This window comes from Phragmites australis, chromosome 3, assembly GCF_958298935.1.
Source record: "Phragmites australis chromosome 3, lpPhrAust1.1, whole genome shotgun sequence".
NCBI lineage: Eukaryota > Viridiplantae > Streptophyta > Magnoliopsida > Poales > Poaceae > Phragmites > Phragmites australis.
This window is the reverse complement of record NC_084923.1, coordinates 7,241,533-7,267,579: the sequence shown is the minus strand read 5'-3', so window position 1 is coordinate 7,267,579 and position 26,047 is coordinate 7,241,533. Positions and strand designations below refer to the sequence as shown.

Below are 26,047 nucleotides of genomic sequence, written 5' to 3'. Positions count from 1 at the left end.
CTATTGAGCGATGCGTGTATGACCGAAAAATATAAGATAATATATGCTTTCATGATAGACTTATTTGATATCCAAAACTGGTAGGGCCGTGCACGTGCGGGTGTGCACGTCCTCGAGCTATCTCTTGAGGAAAACGTTCACACTCCAGCCTTTGGATCAGTCAATGAATCGGCCGGTAGTAGCCGGAAGGGAAATTTTTACTACGTGATGTACATATATTTACTGTCTGCACCGTTCATATATTTTTGCACATAAATTTTGAAGCAATCCAAAGAAAGCGTTGAAATGGGTAGATTTGTAAATGACTTGTCGGTGTAGTTATATTTCGGTGGAATATAATAGTATTACAGTTTAATTAGCTACACCTTCTAGCTTTTTTTATGATGTTTTTTATCTTTTTTTAAGGGTGTGTAAATGTTCTGGTTTCGGTAAAATAGCTTTTTTTTATAGTTTATTCATCAGTCCAAATCTCAAAATACTTCAACGACTTAGATAGTAGGTGTGTGCACACCGTGATGTGGTCTTGCATTTTTCAGTAGTAGCCGAACGCGCTGTAGAAGGTCTGAGTCAGCCGCAGGAACGCACTGGCGATCACAGAGACGATCACGCAAGGGCTGCTGAAGTAGTTGTGCTTGAGGCTGGCGTCCTGGGCTCCTGGCGATCCACGTACTCCACTTATAGTCATAACACCTCTTCACCTGGTCCGACAGCCCGGAGAAGTAGCTGTCATTTATGTCGAACACCACCTGCTCGCAGAGCCGGTTGAAAAAATCGGCCACCTCGGCGTCACTGCCCAGCCAGTGCTCGATGATGCCGCTGTCGTGCAGGTACCTGACGTCCTCGTCCGAGTTGATGAGGTTGTCCATGAAGATGGCGTACGCGGTGGTATGTTGTTGCCGCCGGGGGTCGGCTTGGCGACGTGCATGTGGCACTGCTCGAACGCGATCAGGTTCTGGAACAGCGACCTAGCGCCGTCGCGTGGATCGGATGAGGGTGCGCGGGATCTGGAGCACGCCGTGCTCGAACTTGACGTCCCAGAAGCGGTCCGTGTTGCGGCGGCGGCACCGGATGCCGGCCTCAGCTCCGGCACGCAGTGCGCCAACTAGTGGCGCCGCTGCTCGGACCACTTCTTGTGCCACAGCCCGAAGATCCCGTCCAGCACCAGGCGTTGCACAAGCTCGTTGCTGGCATCCCGGCGACGCGGCCTTCGTAGCAGGTGCGCACGTCGTCCTCCACCAGCGCCCGCACGGCGTTGAGGTCGGTACACCGTACACAGCGACGTCGTGCCCGGTGCGCCTGAGGACACGGTGCAGCGCGCGCCACTTGTGCCGCTGCATCTCCCGCAGCGGGCTGCTGCCGTGGTGGAGCGGGGCGATGGACACCACACGCGGCGTGTACGCGCGCTCGTCGCCCTCGCGCAGGCCCCTCGGGACAGCCAAGTGGCGGGTCCAAAGGGTGGCACGCGTGGGCCGTGCACCACCCTAAGGATTTGGCCGTATGCAACCTGTACGTACGTAGCCGTGAGTGACCAGAGAGAGGAGCCGGTGGAGAGCTGCAGAGGTAGCCTAGCCTGTCGCTGCGACCAAGTGTCTCTGCGTGTACAGATGCGCCTGTCCCGGCGGGGCCTCACACGCGCGTTTGCATGCATGCATGGATGGATGCATGCGTGCATGGATCCCGCGGAAATCACGCGACGCTGGATTTTTCTTTCTGTTCTTTTTGGCGCATGGCTCGTGGCTTGCTAGTTGCAACACGGTCATTCACGCAACCTGGTCAGTCTGCGGCTCTGCGCGCTACGTTGCGCTGCTTGTGCTCTTGTTGGTTTACTGCACTGCCTGCATGCCGGTCATGGCTTGCCCGTCCTTCATGCAGCTATGCAAGCACATGTTTGTAGGCTTGTAGCCCAGGAAAGGGAAAATATTTGCTGAAAAAATTGCAATGAAAATTGCAGACTTGATTAAACCTTAGATAGTAGAGTGTAATGCTGAAAAAAAGGCTCTTAAACTATCAAGATAATGGCAATGAAAATTGCACAAGTACTAGTATAGTATCAAGAGGGTCAGGAGCAGCGGCTGCCAGCGGGCGCATGAGCACCAGGCCCAGGCCACCTGACCGGGCGAGGTTCCATTTCATTGGATTTTAGCAATTGTAATTTGTAGGAATGCAGGGAATGGAATAGAGAATTGAAATATTGAGTATCATTGTCTGTAGATTTGTATTATGTTTTTGATAAGTTCTATACTTATAGGTAGCATGTTACATATGTGGTAACATCTTAACATATAAATTCTATACTTATATATTAGCATGTTACCCTTACCTAAAATGCTAACATATAAGTTCTACTTATATGTTAGCATGTTACCCTTACCTAAAATGCTGGATCCGCGGTCCACCGGTGTGCAGCCTCCTCGGCGCACGCATGTGCCAGCTTCCCGCGGATGGCGATCGCCCATTCCCGGTCGTGCGGCTTCAAGCAGCTATCGGGCTGTGCGCCGGGGACTTCACCTGCGGCCGCTGGCACCTCTGGCTCTGGAGGTTGGTCCACGGTCTTCTTGAGCTTTCAGGTGATGAGGTGCCAGCTCAGGAGGCCCTTCATAAAGTCACTGACATCTGATGGCGGCCGGCCCTTGTTGAAGACGTGGGCCATTGATGGCTGCTGGCGGCTGGGCCGGCTGAAGCTCAGTTGGTCGTGCTTGCCAAAGAGTGGCCCGTAAGTGCTGAGTGTTTTTTTAAGTATAAATCAGACACGTATACACTCACACATATATACCCACGTAAATATATCATATCATACGTCGAAATTAAATTGAAAGTATAACTTCATATAACGTGAACACATATTTTAACCACCTAATATACCCATGTATATATATATTATTCCACTCGCAATGAATCCTAAGAAAATGCATCAGTATGAAACTTGATAGAGGAGGTGGACTTGGTCCTTCTTTATTCCTTTTTCTATTGCGAGGTGGGCCCTGCCACTGCCAGATCCCAGATGATGCTGTACCCTAGACAACAAAAGCAAGCGTTGACGTATACACTACTATTTTTTTCCACGGGCAGGGGAACCCATTTTCCATTAAAGGAACCAAGTCTTACATTGTTTTAGATCGAGAAACATAGATGAAAGCAACAAGATGGGATATGGATTATAACCACCATTACGGACATGAGACATGGGAGGAAATATCCTGCATACGAACTCAAACTACTCTAAACTAGATAGACGACAGTTCCTTGATCCTATCACAAGCAAGTTGATGTATACTCTTGGATAAAAGGAACTTTAAATGAGAAAAGAAATGGCTGAGTTCAACCCCAACTAAAGTGGAATAATCTTATGAGCCGCATTTGGATTGTAAAATTGCTTCCAACGAATTTATATGTCATTTCAGTATATATTTTTCCCACTGTGAAAAGCTCACATATATATACCTCTTACTTTCGATTTCTATAGAATTTCGGAATAACTGGCATTAAATTCTTGGTTTTTTATATTTCGATGTTTTTCTCTTTCTACGTTTGAAAGAGCCCCTTTGCGGGATTTCAAAATAACTAGCATTAAATTCTTGGTCTTCTATATTTCTATCTTAAAGATCTTCAAGCACTAAACATCGGAGCAAGTATGTGCATAATAGCAAGTCATCATACCAGAAGGGCTGAACATAGGCTATTGTGTGGACACTTCAACTAAAATAGAGGCCAAGTGAAGAAGTTTTCTTCTAAAAACAATCCTCTGCCGTCGCATCATTACAACATACGGGCTAGCTTCAGATGTTCCACAATCCATTTCACAGATGAAATTGCATCTTGGCCTCGACAAAACCGTCGAGCCTGGGTTCGGGGTTGTGATTTACAAAGAGCAGGCCTATCAGTTAAGTACACATGTAACGAAAAACTAAGGGGCAAACACTGGCCAAAAAAAAAACCTTTTGGTACTGTTGCTAAAAACCATCAATTGCTACATCACAACATAGAGCAAGGATGCTAGACCGGAACCCTTTTTCCTCTGTAGCGGTCAAGGAACTGCAGACAAGAGAAATTGTGCTAGTCAAGATGTGCAACAGGCCAAGCTTCTATGAACGAAAGAAGAGTGTTATAAGTAGTCAACTCCTTACCGATGTCACAAACGGTTGTTGAAAAAACCAGCCAATGATAGGAATCCTCTGCAAGAACACTGCAAGCGTTGGCCAGAATCCACTGCAACGGGGACCAAGTCAGTGTCCAGGTACAAGCAAATTTTATACAGGAACGATGGGAGTTTGTAAGAAACAAATTGCTTTCGTAGCTTTGAATTTTTCAGACTTCGTCTCAACAAGAAATGGCAGATTGCTAAAAGAGAAACAATCACAGAAAAATTATCCAACCTGAAGAGTACAATAAAGCCATATGCCTCTAAGAGCATGCCAAAAAAGGGCCACCCGATGAGAACCAGGAAAAAGCCAGCACCAAATGAGATTGTACCCTGTTCATTAGTGCAGTTAATAAGATATTAGTGATGTTTAAAAGCAACAGCTATAGCAAATACAGTGGTTGACAAACCTTGTAATTCTTAGGCTTCGTGAAGAACTGCATAGTTGATTTCAGACCGATTGTCAAACCCAAACCTGATAGGAAAAGAATCTGAAATGGCATCAAGAGAAAAGGTTAACCATAGACTCACTCAGTTGACTTAGGTCCTCAAAAATTTCAAAGGAGAGGTGAAACACAAATGAAAGAGAACTTACATTGCCCATTGCAATGAGCCCCTTGTCAAAGACGAAAATGATTCCCAGAAAGGAGAAGAATATTCCAAAGCCTGTCAGGCCGAGCCCAATCTCTGGCGAAGATGAATTTAAGAAGTTTCGCATCAATGAGTGGAAGAACAAACTGTAAATCTAAACCAGTGAATATGCTTACAACATATGACAAGAAGGGGCAAGTTGCTCCATACAACAACAACAACAAAGCCTTTCAGTCCCAAACGAGTTGGGGTAGGCTAGAGATGAAACCCATAAGATCTTGCAAGTCTAGTCATGGCTCTGGCACGTGGATAGCTAACTTCCACGCACCCCTGTTCATGGCTAGTTCTTTGGTGATATTCCAATCTTTCAGATCCCTCTTTACAGACTCCTCCCATGTCAAGTTTGGTCTACCTCGACCTCTATTAACATTATCCGCATGCTTTATTCTTCCGCTATGTACAGGCGCTTCTGAGGGCCTACGTTGTATATGCCCAAACCATCTCAAACGATGTTGGACAAGCTTCTCTTCAATTGGTGCTACACCAACTCTATCACGTATGTCATCATTCCGAACCCGATCCTTTCTTGTGTGGCCACACATCTATCTCAGCATGCACATCTCCGCTACACTCAACCGTTGGACATGTCGCCTTTTAGTTGGCCAACATTCTACACCATACACCATGGCAAGTTGCTCCATAACACTACAAAAAGTTTGCAAGCTGAAATACTTCATCATTCTTTGAACGTTAAACACTAAGTTGCACTGAGCATATCTCCCTATCCCAAGGTGGCTGAATTTCACATGATGTTTGTATATAGCCACAACATGCAAAAGGAGGTATATTACACTCGCTGATTCTACTGAGATTCGCTGAAAAATAGCATAAAAAACCCAGCCAGACCAAGCTGGTTTCTAGGCGATTGTTGACCGAGCTTAGCTAGTGATTGGGAACCTATTCCATATTTATTATGGTCAGTATAGGACAGTGTACAGTGGTGTCGCCAGTAGTGAATCAGAAACTGGCATAGACCTTAAAGCAGCATTGCATCTGGTGCTGTTTTCAACTAAATGATTCAAATACCATTCAGAGATTCAGGGGTCAGCCAGCAGCTCAGCACTACCCTTCTTTGTGTAATATGGTATGGGCCTAACCCAAAGAAACTCTTAAACTTTTATCTTTGATTTGCCTAAAAGCTTTACCCAGTTGGTACAGTTGAGCCTAGATTTCCATATATTGGACCAACTCTGTTTCGATTAGCCATACAGTGCTAAACTGCTAGCGTATTAAACATGTTAGCTAGGGCTGAATCTGTCCTTATACTTTCTCTTTCTAATAGACACCCCCAACCCACAGACCAATAAGGAAAAAAGGAATGAAAGAAAAAGAAAATAGTACATGATATACCCCTGATGTATCATAGTCAATACACAAACTATTGGCTATGTGATATGGCGCATATGTCACAATTTTACTGTGAGAATATATTAAGTTCGGTGATTGGAAAACCACCACATGGATCAGCAGCCAGTCTTATAAACAAAATAGCATCTCTGAGGACGATTTTTCCACATTCATTACATGTGACAGTGTGGTGGCATCGCAACTTGCAAACATGTTAAGGTCAGAGGCAGAAACAAATGAGATGCAGCAAAGCACATCAGCATTTACCCAGCATAAGTTATCGATGTTCCCATCAAACAAATGGAGCAAAGAGTAAAAGACAACTTGATAAGAATGGTGCTGGGTACATACTCTTGAGGTCATTCATCTCGAAGGAAACCATCTTGTCTAGCAATGACACCGCGAAGAGCAGAACAAGAGCCTGCAACAGCACAAAGTGTAAATAAGGCAGAGTCTGTACGGAACGAAACATAACCGAATGCAAAAGTGTTAACAGAGCTTCGGAGATCAGAAGAACATTGATCCCTGCCTAAGACAATAGGTAGGCGAGATCTCATGTTTCAAGGGCAAGGCACCGTCAATAATCGCCATTTGCCCCTCCAATCAAAACCGAGCCTCAAATCTACCACTCAGCAATCAAATCCACAAAAACTGGACCGATTTGAGTGTCTGATTTGGATCTGATTGCTCATAACAAGAAATGGAAGACCAGAACCAAACCAACTATTAGAACAACACCATCCGAGCAAGCTGGGGTTTCGTTACCGAGAAAAGAAGAAATCAATTGAGTCCGGATGGATCTACACTCCACGCCTGGAGGAGGGGGAGGACAGCGACTTCGGGAGAAGAATTCGAGGTGAGATGCTTCGGCGGAAAGGGTGGGGGGGGGGGGGGGCGCTGGAGATGTGGTCGGCTGCGTGGTCAGGCGAAGAGGATTTTGGTGCGTGAAACCTCGAAGCGAACGGCGGGCCGGGAGGAAGGTGCGCGTTTGCGACGGCCCGCCTGGTCGCCTGGAGAGCGGCGAGGGGAGGTGAAATTGTGATGAGAATTGAGAAGCAGTAATCGGAGGATGGTGACGAGAACAAGATCGGAACTAGAATTTCCTGTTCACAAATATATGGTGATAGATTTAAGCGAACTAGCGAAGATTGTTTTACCTCTGGGAGGATATTTGCTTGGCACCACGAATAAAACTCACCGGTTTGCTTCAAATACTACCGGAAGTTAGAAATATTAGATGGAACCACCAATTTAATCGAATCGTGGAACTATTTAAAAAACATGCGCACCACTCTTGAGCAAAATTCAAGATTATAACTCATTTTTTGTTTGTAAGATGTGAATCGATAAACAACAAGAATAATAAAAATGTGAAAAAGCATCGAACATTTTTTTTTTAAACCAACAGATATTTTAATTGGCGTGCAGGTTTCTGGTATTGTGTTACTTCCGGACTTAGAAAGATGATCGGCTGACATAAGGTTAATATAACTACGTTCTTGAAAATTATCTCTTGGTGTGGTGATGGAGATATGAGTGTACGACTTTATTTACTAAGGTCTAAATATTGATGCTCACGATTTACACATACATAATTGTTTTTAGCGGCAGGAGTATGATAAACATGCGTGTGAGTGCGTGTGAGTGTGATAGGGTGTCACCATCCTTCTGGAGAGTAGATAATGTATTTCTTAGAAATCAGGTTCTATATTCTGAAATACCTTAGCTAAAAGTTTATCTACATGATTACCTGGTAATAGTATCTCTACTGCCTTACTTTGTGTTAATATTGCACAATGTTTTATATTATAATCATTGTATAGGTTACAACTATATTTTTTCTCTGTAGGCCGATATTAACTGTGTCGGACTTCGAAATGGAAGACCAGAACACATGGGCTGAAAAGATATGATGATATTGGGAGATATATGTTGTTTGGTGTCAGTAGCCTATTTGTTTTTCTTTTTGTTGCTTCTAACGCTATAAATTTGTTTCCAGATCTAGTCCTTTTAAATAATCCAGATCTAGTCCTTTTAAATAAGCTAGTCTTTATAATAAACATGTGTGTGAGTGCGTGTGAGTGTGATAGGGTGTCACCATCCTTTTAAAAAGTAGATAATGTATTTCTTAGAAATCAGCTTCTATATTTTGAAATACCTTGGCTAAAGGTTTATCCACATGATTACCTGGTAATAGCATCTCTACTGTCTCACTTTGTGTTAATATTGCACAATATTTTATGTTATAATCATTGTTTAGGTTAAAATTATGTTTTTTTCCTGTAGGCCGATGGCAACTGTGTCGAACTCCGAAATGGAAGACCAGAACACATGGGTTGAAAAGATATGGTGATATTGGGAGATATATGTTGTTTGGTGTCAGTAGCCTATTTGTTTTTCTTTTTGTTGCTTCTAACGCTATAAATTTGTTTCCAGATCTAATCCTTTTAAATAAGCTAGTCTTTATGATTTGAAAAATCAAATCATTCGATGTATTGCATCATGATTGTAATGATGAGACTAGATCAAAATAAGATAGGAGCAATTCCCTTCGTGCCATCGAAAAAATACGTGTTCCCTCGCTGCCATCAAAAGTTTTGATATTCTTTCACTGCCATCGGTTTTATTTTTTTCTCTCCATGCTATTCCATGACCGCTCTTGTAGAGCTACTGTTAAATTTACTGCTCATCGACACTGTTTATGGTACTGCTTGCAGTACTGTAATCTCCTTATCTTAAAAAAATCAGTGGTATTCTGTTTCTTAATAAATTCTAAAACTTTTTGTATGATTCATTAGCAACCTATTTTAATTGGATTTACTTAAAAAGTATGTGTAGAATTTAAACTAATTTTTTTTTAAAAAAACTACTTTTAACTTTTAATAATTATTAGGATCTTAACTAAAACTCTGAAAATCTAGGAAAATTCATTAATATTCTTCTAATATGTTGGACTAATTTTTAAAATTATTTCCAACTCTAGGCTATATGGTAAAAAAAATAAGTTCTTTTGTAATACTCTATTTATATGTAGCTTCTGGTCAAATTTTAGAAATTAGTCTATCGCATAAGAAAAATATTAGTGAATTTTCTAGATTTTTGGGATTTTATTTGAGATCCTAAAAATTGTTAGAAGTTATAAAAGTAGTATTTTAAAAGAATTTTAGTTTAAATTCTATACTGTCTTTTTGAGTTAATCCAATTAAAATATGTTGCACATGCATTATGAAACACGTAAAAAAAATTGTAGGATTTTTAGAGAAATATAAGATCACTGATTTTTAGAGATATCAGGAGATCACGGAGCTATGGATAGTACCATAAACAGTGTCAATAAGCAGTAAAATTTGACGTTCAGCTCTGTAGGAGCTGTTATGGAATGGTATGGAGAGAAAGAAAGATAAAACTGATAGTAGTGAGGGGACATAAAAAAATTTATGACAATGAGGGAACACGTATTTTTTGGATGGCACTGAGGGAATTGCCTCAATAAGATTTCCATGCACATCTTATCTCCTTAGAGGGGCGCGTTCAATGCCAAATTTCCTGTTGTTATTCGCAAATGTCATTCTTTAAAGAACACAACCAAATGTGATGCCTGGCAGGAGTGTTCTGACTATCGTGGACCAAAGTTCATGACGAAGAACCCGTCTGTGGATCTCCCGTCTCCTTAGGTGATGTTGTACTGGAATTACGAGGTCGGGGTACATCCAAATTACACCATTGTTGGTGACCATGCAAAAGATCTCACTGCACAACATAGTGTGCTTGCGCTCTGCGGCGATATAGAGATCAAATGGTTGAGTAGAAGCTAAAGTAGTAGTAGTACAAAGAGAAAAAGACAGTCACAATGTTACATCTAGAAATTTTAGAACAAAATTGCATCCCATAGTAGCAAGAAGCCAATAACAGAACTGCATCCCTGTGTTAGTGTGAAGATTGCAGTAGGTGGCCATGGTCTTATTTGTATAGTTTGAGTGCTAGCTATTTGCACATCTATGTAGTTATTTTTCTTCAATGAATAAGTCTTTTTTAGTGTGTATTGTGTTTGCTCATAACTTTTTATATAGAACGTATGATTGTATTTTGGTACACTTTTTTACACATACGCACATGTTCCATCATACTCAACACATGTGGAATTTTTTAGAACTTTTGGAATTGCACAAGCTTGAAAACCCATGGAGGGGCATATGCCCCATGTCCATATGCTAATTTCACCAACGCTTGGCAGCTCTGACCAACTTTTTTGCAATAATCTATGTGATCTAATGTGTATGCATTATCATCTGGCTACTTGTTTACTGATTGTTGATTGTTGGTAACCTTAAATTCTTTTGTAGGTGTGGTGCTAAGCAAGCAGGGGATTTTGAGGCCACTAGACTAGGCCTTTAACGTCCTTCTTAGTTTTGGTCTATCTAGCTCCTGGATGTTGTGCAGAGAAAGTGAGGAAAATCTTTGCTCATTGTTCGGACAATTTTTGTTATTGGGATGTAGTGCAGCCCACCGTAAGGACAACTGGTTTGAGTCCTAACACGCACGCCATCTTATATTAGAAATTAGTTACTCTTCCTCCTTTTTTTTTTCTCATTTATATATGCCATATTATTATCTTGCCTGTTGCTTTCTTCAATTGCTCATATTTTCGTAGCATAGTCGAGGACTGATTTAGGATTGTAGCATATTTTTGTACCTGTAGTCTAGGACTGATTTGGCTATTGTATTTTTTATATGTTCCTTCTAATGTTATAAAACTATTTTTTCATATTTTGTCATTCCAAATAAGCTAATTATTTATGACTTGGAAAATCAAGTCATTGGATGGACAAACTACAACTATAAGTTTCTATCTTTGAAATTTCTAATTTTTCAAAATAATGCACATGCTCATGGTTATTTTCTCGAATTGTGATAATGAATACTTTGATTTGAGTGTTGATATCACCCGCTTTTTTGACACAGCCCCCTCAAGCATTAAAGCCAAGGATAGCAACATACAATTAGGGTGAAAACGGTTTGGAATCGATTGGAACAAGACTCCACGGCGTCTCGCCACAGCCCACCGCCGGTCCGGCCACTGTTCCAGTCTCCATGTAAATCTGGCACCTCCGAACCACTAACCCGAACCCTAACCCCCTTCTCTAATTTCAGCGCCTGAGGGATCCTTCTTATTTTCAGATGCCTAGAATTTTGGAGGTGTGAGATAAAAAAAATATTTGACTTTAGACAAACCTAAATAGATTTATATTTGGGATCGGAGGAGGTATACAACAGCACGACCTCGTTGGAACAGACGGTGGTAGGTGCACAAGTAGCAATCGAACCTTCAGATGCCAGATAGTGATTCAGAGGTTATCAAGCTAGCAGCTAGTAACTAGCTTTGCAACAGATAACAGTGAAGAATTACTTGTTCACGAACACAGAAGATTGTGAGAGCCATTTTATTGCTAACTGTCACATCCTTATCAGTAAATTTCTTCCTATAACCAATGGTCAGAGCTCAGAACAACAGTGGCCTCTGAGAGGATTCTTAATTTGATTGTTACCTCGGATCAATTCAGCCTCAGATCGTTGCTAGAAGCTTGTATAGATGCTAGAAAGCTTAATGCTGATTGATTTGCAAACCTTACTAACAAACTTGTGTCAAATCTTGATTCTCGTCACAAACGGAACATATTCCCATTCTCAAAAGGGTGAAACACAGAAAAATTGCAACCAAACACCAATGCATAGAGGAACAACATACAACATAGATAGCTACATGAAACTTATCCCAATTCTCTTCGCACCAACTCTCAATGAAACGGAAACGAAATGGATGCCGGAGGCTCATGCCGCGGCGTGCGGCTCAGTGGCCTCGCCCTCAGCGGCGTCGGCGGGGGCCTCCTCCGACGGCGGCGGCTCGGCCTTGGCGGCGGCGGAGCGGGACTTGACGAAGTCGAGGAGGCGGCGGCTCACCTCCTTGGAGTAGAACTGCAGCGCCTCGATCCCTTCCTCCACGGACGCGGCGGCAGGGCCGCCGGTGGCTGCCGCGGCGTCGAAGGCCTCGGCCTCGATGGCGCGCGCCGCGGGCTCGGCGTCGGCGGCCGGCACGGAGCCGTAGCGCTTGCAGAGAATGGTGTCGCCCGCTAGGGTGTCCACCAGGCGCCGCACCACCGCGTCCCGCGTGCGCTGCGTCGGCGGCCAGATGCTGAACGAGAACCCTTGAGACTCGTCGCCCGCGGCCGAGGCGGCGGCGGGGGCGGGGGCGAGCTCGTCGGTGGCCATGCGTGGAAACTTCTGGAAGTTGGAAACCCTAGGAACTAGGAGGCGGGGCCGCGGGGGACGGGGCGCTCGATCCGGTCGCTGGCTGCGGGATTTGGTGGCGTTTGGAAACGGCTGCGGGGTGCGTCGTTGTAATTGAGGATTCGTTCGGGTGTTGCGGTGGCTTCAAGAGAGGGAAGTGCGATGCCACGGAAAGGCCAAGACCAAGAACCATCATCGGTTGGTGGCTCCTACTATCATTGTCACTTTTAATATGAAGTGATAGCTAATTTGCTATTTGGATTCAGTGTATAGATTTAGGTTGGTCTATATGTTAATCTCAGCGGGTAATTGATATTTATTAAGAGTGACAAATCAGCACTTTTTTCATCCGGTGACCCATAGTTTCCAATTTCCATTTCGGTTTGAATTCAAATGTTCAAATCAGATCGCCAGAAAATGGTAGGAAATCTGGATAAATGCGAGTAAATATTGCATTCAGTGCGATGGCAATTACACTGTTTTCGATTCATATTTAACCCAATCACACGGTACTTCATTTTCTATGGAAAACACTTTTATCATCGCCTCTCACCAGCCGCTAGTCAGCCCGTCACAGTGCAGCAGCAACAACATCGGGCCTCGGTACAGGCGTACAGCCCCTGTCTTACGGCCGTGCGCTCGCTACGGGGCATAACCTGCATGAACTCTGCTGCGCGCTCGGCCCGGGGCCCCGGGTTGGGCCCTGGGTCCTGGGTCCTCGGTGCGCTGCGCCGTCGGTCTCCGCCGATCACGGGTGCATGTACGGGGCCGTGCAGGTCTCAACCTGAATCACGGGTTCGCTCACGCCCTTGCCAAGAGTCATCTTTCGCCCACAAAGTCCTTGTTGCGTACCCCCCCAAACAAGCCATGCTGCCACGGGGCCATCAATCCTACCCGTGAGTATCATACACGGGTCTAAGCGGTCGTTTGGTTTTTGCTCTAACAGATTAAGTTAAAAATTACTTAGAGGCTAAATCAGACCAATGCTAAATTTTGGTTATTAAAATGATGTTTGGTTTAAAAACAAGCTAAAATTTGGTTGGTAGATTTGACATACGATTTGATAATCTGAGATTTAAAAAAAACACTAAAAAAATTTGACCAGTCATTTTTTTTTGACATATCTAAATTTTAATTTTAAACTAGACGGATGTCAAATTTTCAGAGCACAGCTAAAAGTTAGCTTGACTCTTTATCCCTAATCAAACAGCCCCTAACATTCGGCACATGACGGGTTGAGTATCCGTCAGTTGGATATCCGTCAAGAACGGGTATTATAATCCTCGCACATGTACACTCTCCCCAGGCGGTCAGGACCTAACCGATCGTCGTCTCCAGCCAGCTGCCGTCCCCGGGCGCCGCCCCGCGCAGATCCATCTCCGCCCTGTCGCCTTGCAATGCTGCCGGTCGGTCGGCCGCTGTTCCAGACGCGACGCCGACACGACGCCACCCCCGCGCAGATCAATCTTCGTTCGGTCGCCCTGCAGCGCGGGCTGCCGGCGAAAAAGCATGCCCCAGGCATCAAGGCACTTGTTGTATTCTAAATGCATGTTGTTCTGATTGGATTCGTGACTTGTTTGTTGAATTTCCTCTACATCAAAATGGACAGCTCTGATTCCCAGTTTGGTTCAAACCTCTGCTTCTTCCTGTTTACAGAAGTTCAGCAGAACTGTTCTTAGCCCACTTGCCGTCAAGAAAAAGATTCTCGTCAGCCTGACATGATGTAGCCTGAGCATACGCGATCATGTGATCTTTGGACCTAAGGTGGCTTGCGAGTCGACGGTGAAGGTTCTTCTTCTCTCTTGTTGCTTAGGTTGGTTTGGCATGTTAATGGTTGCTTTTCACAGCCTGTTTGGCAACTATTGAGATTGTGGTAGCTTGGACACATCCGGAGTGGTGAACTATTTGCTATATTGTGTGGGTTTGTTCAATCTGAACTATCAACTTTCTTGACGGACTAGATAAGTCCATCTGACCTCTCTTAGCTTGCATAAACGCCATATCCTTCGGTTCCCAAAGCAAGAAAACTCTTATAAGAACAAGGTTAAACTATGCTACTTGCCAAAAGAAGAGGGAGAAAAGAGGAGTGCCTTAGTTTTTTCCTCGATTACTACATAGACACGTACTACAGTCATATAGGTATTTGTGAGCACATGTGTTACCATTGAAATCGAAAGATCATGTTACCTGTTCTAGTTAATAGAGAAGAATGATAGTTCAAACATAGCGAGACCGTGTAACTCCACAAATTTCGCATCCGTAAGACCCTAAATAAGCAAGCTCAATAAAATGGTAAACTATAATTTAAATAGAGAAAATCAAAATTATAATATCTAAATTTACATATATACTTACACCATACATACGTACTTAACCACACATCTTCTATACGCAAGCTAAAAGCTACAGCCTATACTCACACCTACACATCTACCTTAGAAAGATTATCACGAACACCAGTATCCAGCGCGTAATAAAATCTAACCTGAGCTCTGACGAGAAGAACTAGGAATAAATCCCTAATAAGACAAGGGTTAAATCCCTAGGATCGAACCAGCTTGGGCCAGCTTGGAGCCACTGCCGCCGCTAGCCATCCGAGCCGCAGGTCGGTCTCATTCCGCACAATCTCATGTACCCGCCCCGCCGCTGCTCAAAGATCCAACCGTACATCGGAGACCAAACGTGTGACTCCGTGCCGCAGGTCCCACCGGCCCGGGCGCCCAGAGAAGAACCTTCCTCTCTGCCCGTCGGCCACCGGTATCCGCGCCCGTGCTCAACCCACAGCACCCCGGTGCGGCATCGCGGCACGGATCCCACCGAGCGCACGCAAATCCACAAGTCAGAGCACCTGCTTCGCTCGCAGTCGCCTTCCCTTCCCCCACGCTCCCGCCTCGCTGCTCCCCACCCCCACCCCACCCCTGGGTCTCATCTGACCGCTTCCTCTAAAACAACCCGCGGTGCACGCTCCGGTCCAAATCCCATCGCCGTAAATCTCAGGGCCACCCCCCCCCCCACCTCGCCCGCGCGCCTCCTGTCTCCCCCGACTCCGGCACCGGCGCCGCACCAGAGCAGAGCAGGGGCAGCATGGCCGACCCCGAGCAGCGCGTCGTCGCCGTCATCATGGTCGGCGGACCCACCAAAGGTTAGTAGATCTGCGCCCCTCCTCTGGGTCTCGCGCCGCGCGCGTCCGCTCGTCTGACGGGTCGGCTCGGTTCGTTTGCCGGGTGCAGGGACGCGGTTCCGGCCGCTGTCGCTGAACGTGCCCAAGCCGCTCTTCCCGCTCGCCGGCCAGCCCATGGTGCACCACCCTATCTCCGCCTGCCGACGGGTAAGCCGCTCCCTTCTCCTTTGTGGAATTGTGGTGTTTGTGTTGCTATGTGCGGTCCGTGTGAGATAAGCTTTTGGATCCCGCTGCGGCAGATCCCCAACCTGGTGCAGATATACCTCATCGGGTTCTACGAGGAGAGGGAGTTCGCGCTCTATGTCTCGTCTATCTCCAACGAGCTCAGAATCCCCGTCAGGTTCGTTCGGCGCCCTGCTGTTTGCTTTCAATGTGGTGTGTTGGATTGGCTTGAATTGAGGTGCTTGGTTTTAGATTTCAGAGCAGTTCCACTGACGGATTACTTTTAATTATAGGTACCTAAGAGAGGATAAGCCGCACGGGTCAGCTGGAGGTCTCTACAGCTTCAGGGATTACATCATGGAAGACAGTCCGGTGTGTCCTAGTGCCCTTGCCCGAATTGTAAAACTGGATCAGATATTTAGGTATCTTTGCTAGGGTGAAACGTACATCAACTTCGCACGTTTGAATAGCGTTTGCCTATTTGAGATATATGCAATGGCTGGGGTTTTCTTGCAATCTACTTTGTTGTGTTTGGTTGGATTAAAGGAATTTCATCCTCTAAATTACTTACTGTTTTTACTTGTGGCTTTGCAGTCGCACATAGTTCTGCTGAACTGCGACATCTGTTCTAGCTTCCCCCTGCCAGACATGCTCGGTAGGTTGCCAAGTAATTGAAGTATACTCTTTCAACATTTTATCTTGGTTATTCTATATATCAGTTCTGTGATGATGTTTCATGATCATAGAAATCTTCCTTTCATCGCAAGCATGGCTAATGTAAGGATTTAACATTATATGAGCTTGTTCTTGCTTTGCTGTTTATGTCTAATGATATGAAATCCACTTGTCATCAAGGCCAATTCCGACCTTGTTCTTGTGTTGGCTGACCATAGTGAGTGTAAATGGAAGGAAACTGTAGTGGTTAGTGTTGAATCCAAAGATGAACCAGTAGCTTATTTTTGGCACATTAATGGGTTACATGCTTATGGCGATGCAGCCACCTCTAACTTGCACTATTGTAGATATGGTTATTATATTAGATTACACGTTCAATTTTAGGCTGTGACAGTTCTACACTTTACAACTTAATTTTAAAGCACTGTAATTGTATAGACCGTATCTGATGACACCATTAACATGAATCAATGGTAAATTAGTCTGAAACTAAATTTATTTCTTTTACACATGCACACATCACTGCTAAAAGAAATATTGGTGCCAAAATACAGTGTGTTAAACATACTTTGGATGTGGCCATTCAATGTATCGTTGGAAAATAAGCTCTTTTGGCACGTAAGGGTAGGCTTTCCATTTGTATTTATCTAAAGTCATGAGTAAAAGTTGCACTATAAACTGCTGAACTCATCTCTGTCATAACTAAGAGATGAAACAAAATTTTGAGCTTCTGAAAGTGTTAAATTTGTGAAATAGTACCTTCTGTAAAGTTGCACTATAAACTTCTGAACTCATCTTTGATTTGCCCTCTATATTTTTGTTGATTAGAGTAATGAGATATGTCGATTGTTAATAAGCACCTTCTTAATTTTCTTGTAAGACAATAGTGGCCCATTTGTATAGCTCCTGCAGTGTTGGTCTTTCTTGGATACCAACAACTAAATGCTATCACCGTTTTCATCATTGCAGAGGCCCATAAAAAGTATGGAGGGATGGGTACTTTATTAGTCAATAAGGTATGAAAAATACTACGCTATAAACTTGCAGATTAATCCTCGTCTTTCTCATGCAGAATTTGTTAGAGACTTCTAATATCATTCTCACTTGTAATATACTTATACCATATGCTAACTCTTTTAATCAGGTGTCTGCAGAGTCAGCAAACCAATTTGGCGAGTTGGTGGCTGATCCTGAAACGAATGAACTGTTACACTACACAGAAAAGCCAGAGACTTTTGTGAGTGCAATGAAGATCTTTGTTGTTTTGTTTGATCATATATATTTTCAGCAGAGACTCTGCATGCCTTATTTGGTTCTGAAATTGGTTGCAGACTTTCACAACTAATGGTTCTGAATGAGTAATTAGCGTAGCTGATAGCTCTAATGTATTTTATCTCACTGTAGGTGAGTGATCTCATAAATTGTGGAGTATATATATTTACTCCCAATATCTTTAGTGCCATTGAGGATGTCTTAAAACAGAAGAAAGACAGAGGTATTATCATGACTTTTTCCCTTGTAAACATACTGTTCTTCTTTATCCTATTACTTCCAATGCCAACTTCTCTTAAATAAGTAGATGTAAAATGCCTTCTTTACTTTTGTTACAAGTCACTTGGAAAAAATTATTTGAACGCCTATATTCATATTTCTATCATTAGATCTATCTTGGATGCTCTAAAATAATAAAATGGATTACTTGTAGTGAATTAGATATTCTTAATTGGTCGTCTTCATTCTCTTGATTGACACTTTATATTTGCAGCACAAAGTTTAATCCCTTTAAATGCTATATTTCAGCAAATTTGCGCCGTGTATCGAGCTTTGAAGCTCTTCATTCAGCAACCAAGTATGCTTTTGTGATATATTCTTCTATTGTGTTCGTGCATTTATTTTTATAGAAAACTTGTGTGACCTTCTATAACTATTACCTTTTGGCTTTTGCTTCTCCATTTTGTATATTACTGATAGATCTGTCATTAAGTAATTGAAAGATATTTATTAAACTATCAGCCATCTTATAAGTTTATGTCAACAGGGCACTTCCAGCAGACTATGTTAGGTTAGATCAAGATATTTTATCCCCTCTAGCGGGAAAGAAGGAGCTTTACACGTACCAGACACTTGATTTTTGGGAACAGATCAAGACCCCAGGGTATACAAACATTTCTTGATTCTGCTTTTTCTAACATTGGAATTGTCGAGTAACCGGTGTTTCATCTTGAGTAGGATGTCTTTGAGATGCTCTGGGCTATATCTTTCTCAGTTCCGCCGTGCATCTCCTCATCTTTTAGCTTCAGGAGATGACAAAAGGACTGCCACTATTGTAGGGGATGTGTACATCCATCCATCTGCGAAGGTGCATCCAACTTCAAAGGTATTGCCTGTTTCTTTTACCTATTTTGGCCAGATTGTGATAGATCATATTCAGTTGGTTGTGGTTGACAGATAATGAAGTGCTTTGCCTTTTTTATAGGAATATTGTTCAGAAAGAAAAAAAATGTAGCTAACCCTGCTTACTAATACTCCGTAAACAGATCGGTCCTAATGTCTCGATATCAGCTAATGCACGCATTGGAGCTGGTGCCAGGCTTATCCATTGCATAATTCTGGACGATGTTGAAATTATGGTTAGTTTTTTTTCTTTGTACCAGGTGATGAACCTTGTTTAGGAACATGAATATCTTATAGTTGTTTTCTTTCTTTAATCTTGGTGGCAGGAGAATGCAGTTGTTATACATTCGATTGTAGGGTGGAAGTCATCCATCGGGAAATGGTCACGTGTACAGGCAAGCTTTTTTCCCTTTACCATTTTATTTTTATCCTTTTTCAAATTTAATGAATCCTTTATTCTATATGAAGCTTAAAACTTTGCCTTGGAATACTTCGTCAAGTCCAATTCAAGTAGCTTGATCATTGTCTCAATGTTCCAATGTTTTTCACTGTCGAGGTTATCCTTCTGAGCACTTCGGCACATCTAGTTTCCTTGAATCGGCGTTGTTATGGAGGGTATCTTCCGCTGAAGGTTAGAGATGGATGGAGATAGATTTCGATTAGTTAGAATCTTTAGCTTGGAGATAGGATTTGCTAGCTTGGAGATAAATTTTTTTTATTCGGTTTAGTTAGAGATAAGATTGTTAGATGAATTGTTAGGTGCCGGCTCTATTTAAAAAGCTGAGGATAATCAGCATTGTCAAGCAATGAATAAACAAGTTTAGTCCACGTAAATTAGCTGCTCCGAGCCTCCTTGAGAGGGCAAGTATGCTCCGCCATTTATCCCTACCGATCCAATCAACTAAACCATATAAGGCGTCCTATAGTTCCATGTGCAAAATTAATACATTCCACGGAGACATCTGTATGCAAATAATTTACTGAAAGTTCTGGTTTGAATTCAGGGTGAAGGTGACTACAATGCCAAACTTGGAATTACTATTCTTGGTAAGACCCTCACTGATTTGTTGTTACCTTCCCATAGAAATCTTTGTGGCATTACCGTTTTCGGAATTGACATCCTTTCTTAATACAGGTGAAGCTGTTGATGTTGAAGATGAAGTAGTTGTAGTTAACAGCATCGTGCTCCCAAATAAAACTCTGAACGTCAGTGTGCAAGAGGAGATCATCCTATAACAGTCCTCATTTTTTACTCCCAAATAAGGTCTGAATACCAATCATGTAGTTTCCATTTATTCATTCCAACCATGTAAGCTTCCATTGGATTGAGATTATTAGTCTAATCTGTGTTTATACCCATCGTGAGGTGTGATATGGTGCAATCTACTTGACTTGTTACAGTCATTTTGGTACCAAGTGTGGTGATGTAGAAAATGTACAAACAGGTGACACCATTTTTTTTAGAATGAACACTTTACTATCAAACATCAGTTTACCTGCGTGTTGTACTTTGGAGATCTCACTCGTCTTTTTATTTGATCGGCTGTGATTTCATTATTACCTCAGTATGTCAGGCCAACTGAGTATTACAATGACACTATGTTGTTACATCATTCATATTTTAAATGTGTACTTTATTATTATGATAGCAAGAAAGAAAGGAAGAACAATATGATATAAAATAGTATATCATTCATAGATAACATACAATATACAAACAAATAAATTGTTTTGTATCGAATATGATATAGATACAAACAATAAAGTGACAGCACACTATTGCAGACAATATTTTTGGTTAGTGTGCAAGCTAAATCTACGCTAGCATCATTTCCCGGTGCAGCAAGTATTTTGATATTGCTCCTAGCAGTTATTCGCGACAGGGCGACGTAGAGTTGACCATGGGAGAAAACTGGATTAGGTAGGTAGATTTTAACATGTGGGATCGTTTGTCTTGTGCTTTGTTGATGGTTATTCCGAAGCTCACTCTGATAGAAAATTAGTTTCTCTTAAACTTAAAAACTTAAAAGGGGAACATTTCGTCATTAGATGGGCACAAAGGATTCTTGGCCGGAATACTCTATTCTCATCATGTTGGTCTAGCACAATTTTTGCATCGATAGTGCTCCTTTCAAATGCTCGAACTACTAACCTTATCCCATTACACAACCCATTAGCTGGATCTAGATTTCTAAGCAAAATCACAGGGCAATTGACCTTTAGCTTGAGGATGTGCGGTGGTAGTCCATTTGGGGTGAGATTCAAGAATTCAGGGGGGGGGGGGGGGGTAGTAGTTGTTAGGATCATCAGCTGCAATATCATAGTTGTGATAGACCATCTCATCGCCAGGAAAGCGTTCGATAAGTCTCGTGTTTATGCCATCGACATTCTCGTTCTTTGTTGACAAAATAGCTCGTATCAATGTCAGATTCTGCACCAGGGTAAGGCACATATATCTCGTCAGGTACCCTTACATAGTCATATTAGACGGTTTCTTTAGTGCCATTCCCAATACGCAGTAGGTAGTCAGAAAACCATGAATCTGATTAAGCCCTCGTATTACAAACAAGTCGTAGCTTTTGCATACTGCCCCATAGGTTAGTTCTGCATAATGTTGCATTTATTATTGGTGACCGTGTCCCCTTTCGCACAATTAGAAGGACATGCCTGAAGTCACCCCCAAAAACTATCGTCTTTCCTCCAAATGGTAGATCGAGTTTTTCCATGATTTCTCTCAGGCTCTTATCAAGTGCCTCAATTGCCTGCCTTTTTTTTCATAGAGACCTCATCCCATAATATAAGTGAAGCCATTCGAAGAAGTTTGGTTGTCCCACTTTGCTTCGTTAAGTTACACACCCCTCCTTGTATGCTCAGTGGTATCTTAAATCTTGAGTGCGTAGTCCTACCACCAGGCATGATGGTGGCAGGAACATCGGACATCGCTTTAGCAACAACTATATGTCCCTCACTACGGACTTTCGCTAGCAAAGCTTTGTATATGAATGTCTTTCCGGTCCCTCCAGGACTATCAACAAAGAATGTAGTTCCACTACCGCTGTCAACACATGATAATATTTTGTCATAAGCATACCGTTGTTCACGACTAAGAGATAACACAGCCAAGGTGAATTCATGATCTACCTCTATAGATCTCTCTTCAAATATTTCTCTTACCTCTCCAGACATGGTGTCATGTTCCTCTTTGATATCAGGAAGAGAGAATGATGCTATATCCTTACCCATTGACTGTAGCATATTTCTAATATCCAACAGAACCATCTATTCAACTACATGTGAGTTCATTTGGTCTCGCCGGGAGTCATCGGATATTGCTTCTAGGTGCTTGTTCCATAGCCCATGAACATTGTTGGGTTCGCAGAAAACCAATATTGTGGCAAACAGCTTTCGAGGAGATGATGGCATATGGAATACTTCGACTCTGTTAGGCAATCATCGATGTTATTGTCTGCCTCAATAAGACCTCTTTTCTCAGCTGCTTCTCGAAAGGTAGGGTAGACAACACCATCAAATGTCCTTAGATTTTCATATGAAGTAGCACCTGCCACGTGGTTTAGTAGCACCCTTAGGTAGAATATTTCTCCCTCCGCAGGATGCGCTGAGATGATCCTCCCAACCTGTGTGCGTTGTTCTTTTTGTTTCCATTTCTTCAATCTAGGGTTCCAAACTGCATATTCTGGGAATTCCCTATATAGTATGCTTTATGCCTACGTGAACTCACAGTTCGCCTTAAAATACCCAGTTAATATGGTCTCAGAGGCGCCTTGTTGGTCCAAAACCCGACGTACGTCCACGTTCTCCCTATAGGGCATGAGATTCATGCCTAGGAGATGAAGATGCAGCTGCAGCACTGGCAGAGAGATCCCACTAAGATCGAAGCCAAATATTCTCCACAATGCCTCCTGTGGAGCTACCCATCTAGCTTCCCTGTAATCATCAATCTCATTAATTTCATGATTGCCATCGGCATCATTGATAGAAATAGATGCTCTGTCATGCCCCTTGTAGATGTACTTGTAAAGGTACTTGACATCCTCAATGCTTGAGCAAACCTTAGCGTTGATGTAGCAATCATACCTCCTTAGTAGGTTAGGATTATACGACGCAACCCACATGTTGTCCAAGTCATGCCCTCTTACATGTACATTATACCCATCATCCCGTGTTTTGTAGATGGGGTAAGAGTCCTTGCCTTGGAGAGTTGTGTCAGTAAACTGGTGTGGATGATAGCTTTTGCATGTATGATTTTGATCTTCATGCATACATTACCGGGGTTCAACGAACCATAGGGGCCATGCATCATGTGTTTGATTACCATTTCATGAAGCTCAGGATACCTATCCTTGTTTGGAAACTCTGCGGAAATGACGGTGTCGTACTGTTCTGGACATGTTAGCTTATAGTCTGACTGCATGATAAGGTGGAAGTGTACATGCGGTAGACCCCTTTTCTAGAACTCGATGACATGGACTTGTGCTGCAACGACACCAAGGATGTGATTATGGAAGAGCTGAAACTTGAGATCCTCTAGTTTGGCTCTAAATACTCGCACAACAAGATTAGGATGATCTTGTAGTGTCTGGACAGGTTTGAGCCTCCTAAGTATTTCTTCCCAATTAGTTTGCAAGTCATGGTAAGAAAGATGTCTAGTTTACCGTACTTCTACACCAAGGCCATAACATCCATGTATCTCTCATATCCCTCAGGTTACCAATAAATGATGTTGGAAGGACCCATCTTTTGCCCACTGCACTCGCTCAATTCTCCCCTGCAGATACACTATCGACTAAGTCCTGGTAAAGATATGCGCATATTCTTGATTGGTTGTTCAGAATGTAGTTCAGGCGTGATGTTTCAAGCTTTATATATGTATCAACTGCAAATTGCTGGAATAGATGCTTCCCGTGCAAGATGGTGTTGAAGATTCCACGATGCATATGGACCTTGTAGCAATAATATTCACGCATCATGACGCACAACTAACTATTAGTGTCTATCAAGAAAAGAGTAAACATGATCAGTTAATTAGTAAAAGGTTGATAAGTACCATAAGAAAATGGATATGATGCAACTATATATCACTTAACTAACCTGGGTTGTCGGGATTTACAGACTGAGACCTTCATATCTGTCTAATATCAATGCCTTGTTTTGGTATCTCTGGATGACAATCGAGCTCCACGCTTGGTAAAAGGAGAGGATATGACAAAGGGTCATAGCACTCATGATGATGCCTGATTGAATAATATGTGTCATTATTACCAAAGAGAGTTATGCTGTGATCAAAATGTTTGTGCAGCTTGTTCCCCTCGACCCACACAGCAGCCACCTATGATGTTAATGGCCTATTATATACTCTCTGGTCCAGTTTGTATTCAGTGTTTAGCATAATATGATATTCATCAATGTCTTCAACTTGTCTTAGGCTCCTAAATGTTTCAAAGTAGAGGTTGTCTCTAAAGATGCCCACCAAACTTCTAATAACACTCCTATCTCTTGCTCTATATGCCTCATCTTGGGTGCGTAAAAAATGGTGTGATAAGGAAGGATCATCATCATAGCTGCAAATGGCTCGAGTCATCATCTCGTTATCCAAATGAGTGTATATTGTAGTACATTTGTCCATGAGCTTTAAATGTGTGCACTCCATCTCTTTCACTTGCGAGTTCCTAGTCATAATCATAATAGAGTGTGGTGAATGAGAAATGATCATTGAAAAACTTAATGATGTCCCAAAAATATTGTGATTCAAGATCCCCACTCATGTATAGCAATTGAAGATCTTCAGGTGGTTCTGGCATCTCTAGTTTGACTTTCCCATCCTTGCAACAAAATCCCAATGATTCGTATTCAAACCTCTTCGCACCACAATGGTGATAGTCTAGCTGAGGTTTCAACATATGAGTGCTATCTGGTAGGTTTCGGTAGATAACTTCGGTTGTATAAAAATTATATTGAAAAATATAAGAATCTTGACTGGATTAGCCTGCCTATGTTATTTTTGTCACGTTCCAAATTCTTAATCACGCATTGAAGCAAAATCGCACTTCTTAAGCATTATGCTTAATTTTGCATAATGGTAATTCGAAGCGCTAATGCACTTCGTTAAAAATCATTTGGATAAGAGAAAGAAAATTGGGGGAGAAAAGAATGAAAATTGCTTTAGAAATACCCATTTTCTCTAACATGTGGGCCCCACCCCTCACCCACTCCCTCTCTCAAGTGGACAGCACCCCACCTGACCCCTCTCTCTCCTCTCCTCTCCTCACTCAACACATCCCCCCAGCTGCAGCAGCAACTCTCCCCCTCTCTCACTCTCCCAGCCAAGCTCACTCTCTCTTTTCTCCCAAAATCCGAGCTCAAGTGGAGGATTCAAGGTATGCATGTGGTACCATTGCATTCTCTAGCTCATGAGCTACTCATCTATCCAATCCATTTTCGTTCTCGTGGAAGAATCGAGTAGTTCTTGAAGTTCTTGGCATTCTTGAGCTTTTTGGAGCAAAAATGTATTTTTTGTCGAAAATGAGCAATAGAGTCGTGTTGGTAGTTGATGAGTAAGTTCTAGTACCCTTAGATTATCCCTAACATGTCCCTTTAGGCTTGAAAAATATCGCAACTCGAATCAACCAAAAATCCACTCAAGAACAGTTTTCTGGGCTGGCTCGGATACTTCGGACTCACCCGGATACTCCGGGTTCAGCAGAAATAGTCCGTTGAATTGTGTTCAAAATTGGTTAGGATTTAGGGTGCGAGTTTTGTTTAAAATCTTTTGGATAGTGCATATGCACCTTTGTGTACCATAGATTTGTAATGTGAGTCAAATCACCCGAGTGTAAAAATCGTGAAGAACCCAAGTCTGTATCACTCGGATTATCTGGTCAAACCCGGAGGGTCCGAGCCTGGATACTCCGAAACAACCTGGATACTCCGGATGACTGTTATTTTCCGGATCGTTTAGATCATTTAGTATTGCATTGATTCGCATATCTTATACTTCTAGCATGTTGCTAAGCTTTGTGGCATACCTTTTTGCACTTCATTCATACTCATTGCATTGCACGCGTTGATCCTTTTTAGAGAGCGCCGATCCGTCGATCCCGGAGGCTGAGGGCGATCCTGAGGCGCCCCACCGATTTGAGCTAATGCATCCAGGCAAGCAACTAAGCATATTAATCCCTTTTGTGAAATTGGATAAG

At 42.7% G+C, this 26,047-nt stretch overlaps 3 protein-coding genes and 1 pseudogene across 5 annotated transcripts; 1 reads left to right on the top strand and 3 right to left on the bottom strand.

Moving 5' to 3' along the window:
• Positions 1-532: 532 nt before the first annotated feature.
• On the bottom strand, positions 533-2,650 carry LOC133910468 (uncharacterized; annotated as a pseudogene).
• Positions 2,651-3,771: 1,121 nt separating this feature from the next.
• Positions 3,772-7,312, bottom strand: LOC133911874 (vesicle transport protein GOT1-like). Of its 3 annotated transcripts, none has more exons than XM_062354319.1 (7): positions 7,294-7,312; positions 6,488-6,557; positions 4,734-4,825; positions 4,549-4,629; positions 4,374-4,471; positions 4,125-4,206; positions 3,772-4,032 (listed from the first exon to the last, which is right to left on the bottom strand). In XM_062354319.1, exons 2-7 carry the CDS (start codon positions 6,516-6,518, stop codon positions 3,994-3,996), a joined length of 423 nt encoding a protein of 140 aa, XP_062210303.1. In that variant the 5' UTR covers positions 6,519-6,557; positions 7,294-7,312; the 3' UTR covers positions 3,772-3,993. The 3 variants fall into 3 exon arrangements, with proteins under 3 accessions (XP_062210303.1, XP_062210302.1, XP_062210301.1); XM_062354318.1 differs by lacking the exon at positions 7,294-7,312 and adding an exon at positions 6,902-7,287; XM_062354317.1 differs by lacking the exon at positions 7,294-7,312 and having other exon boundaries at positions 6,488-6,895.
• A 4,349-nt stretch (positions 7,313-11,661) lies between these two features.
• On the bottom strand, positions 11,662-12,641 carry LOC133910943 (MFP1 attachment factor 1-like). The gene has a single exon (XM_062353181.1). The coding sequence runs from the start codon at positions 12,401-12,403 to the stop codon at positions 11,966-11,968; it is 438 nt and encodes a 145-aa protein (XP_062209165.1). The 5' UTR covers positions 12,404-12,641; the 3' UTR covers positions 11,662-11,965.
• A 2,370-nt stretch (positions 12,642-15,011) lies between these two features.
• Positions 15,012-20,341, top strand: LOC133911872 (uncharacterized). Its single transcript, XM_062354316.1, has 15 exons — positions 15,012-15,563; positions 15,652-15,749; positions 15,842-15,942; positions 16,058-16,136; positions 16,359-16,419; positions 17,409-17,455; positions 17,584-17,676; positions 17,844-17,934; positions 18,240-18,288; positions 18,478-18,594; positions 18,669-18,816; positions 18,977-19,069; positions 19,160-19,228; positions 19,838-19,880; positions 19,969-20,341. Exons 1-15 carry the CDS (start codon positions 15,506-15,508, stop codon positions 20,067-20,069), a joined length of 1,248 nt encoding a protein of 415 aa, XP_062210300.1. The 5' UTR covers positions 15,012-15,505; the 3' UTR covers positions 20,070-20,341.
• Positions 20,342-26,047: the final 5,706 nt, after the last annotated feature.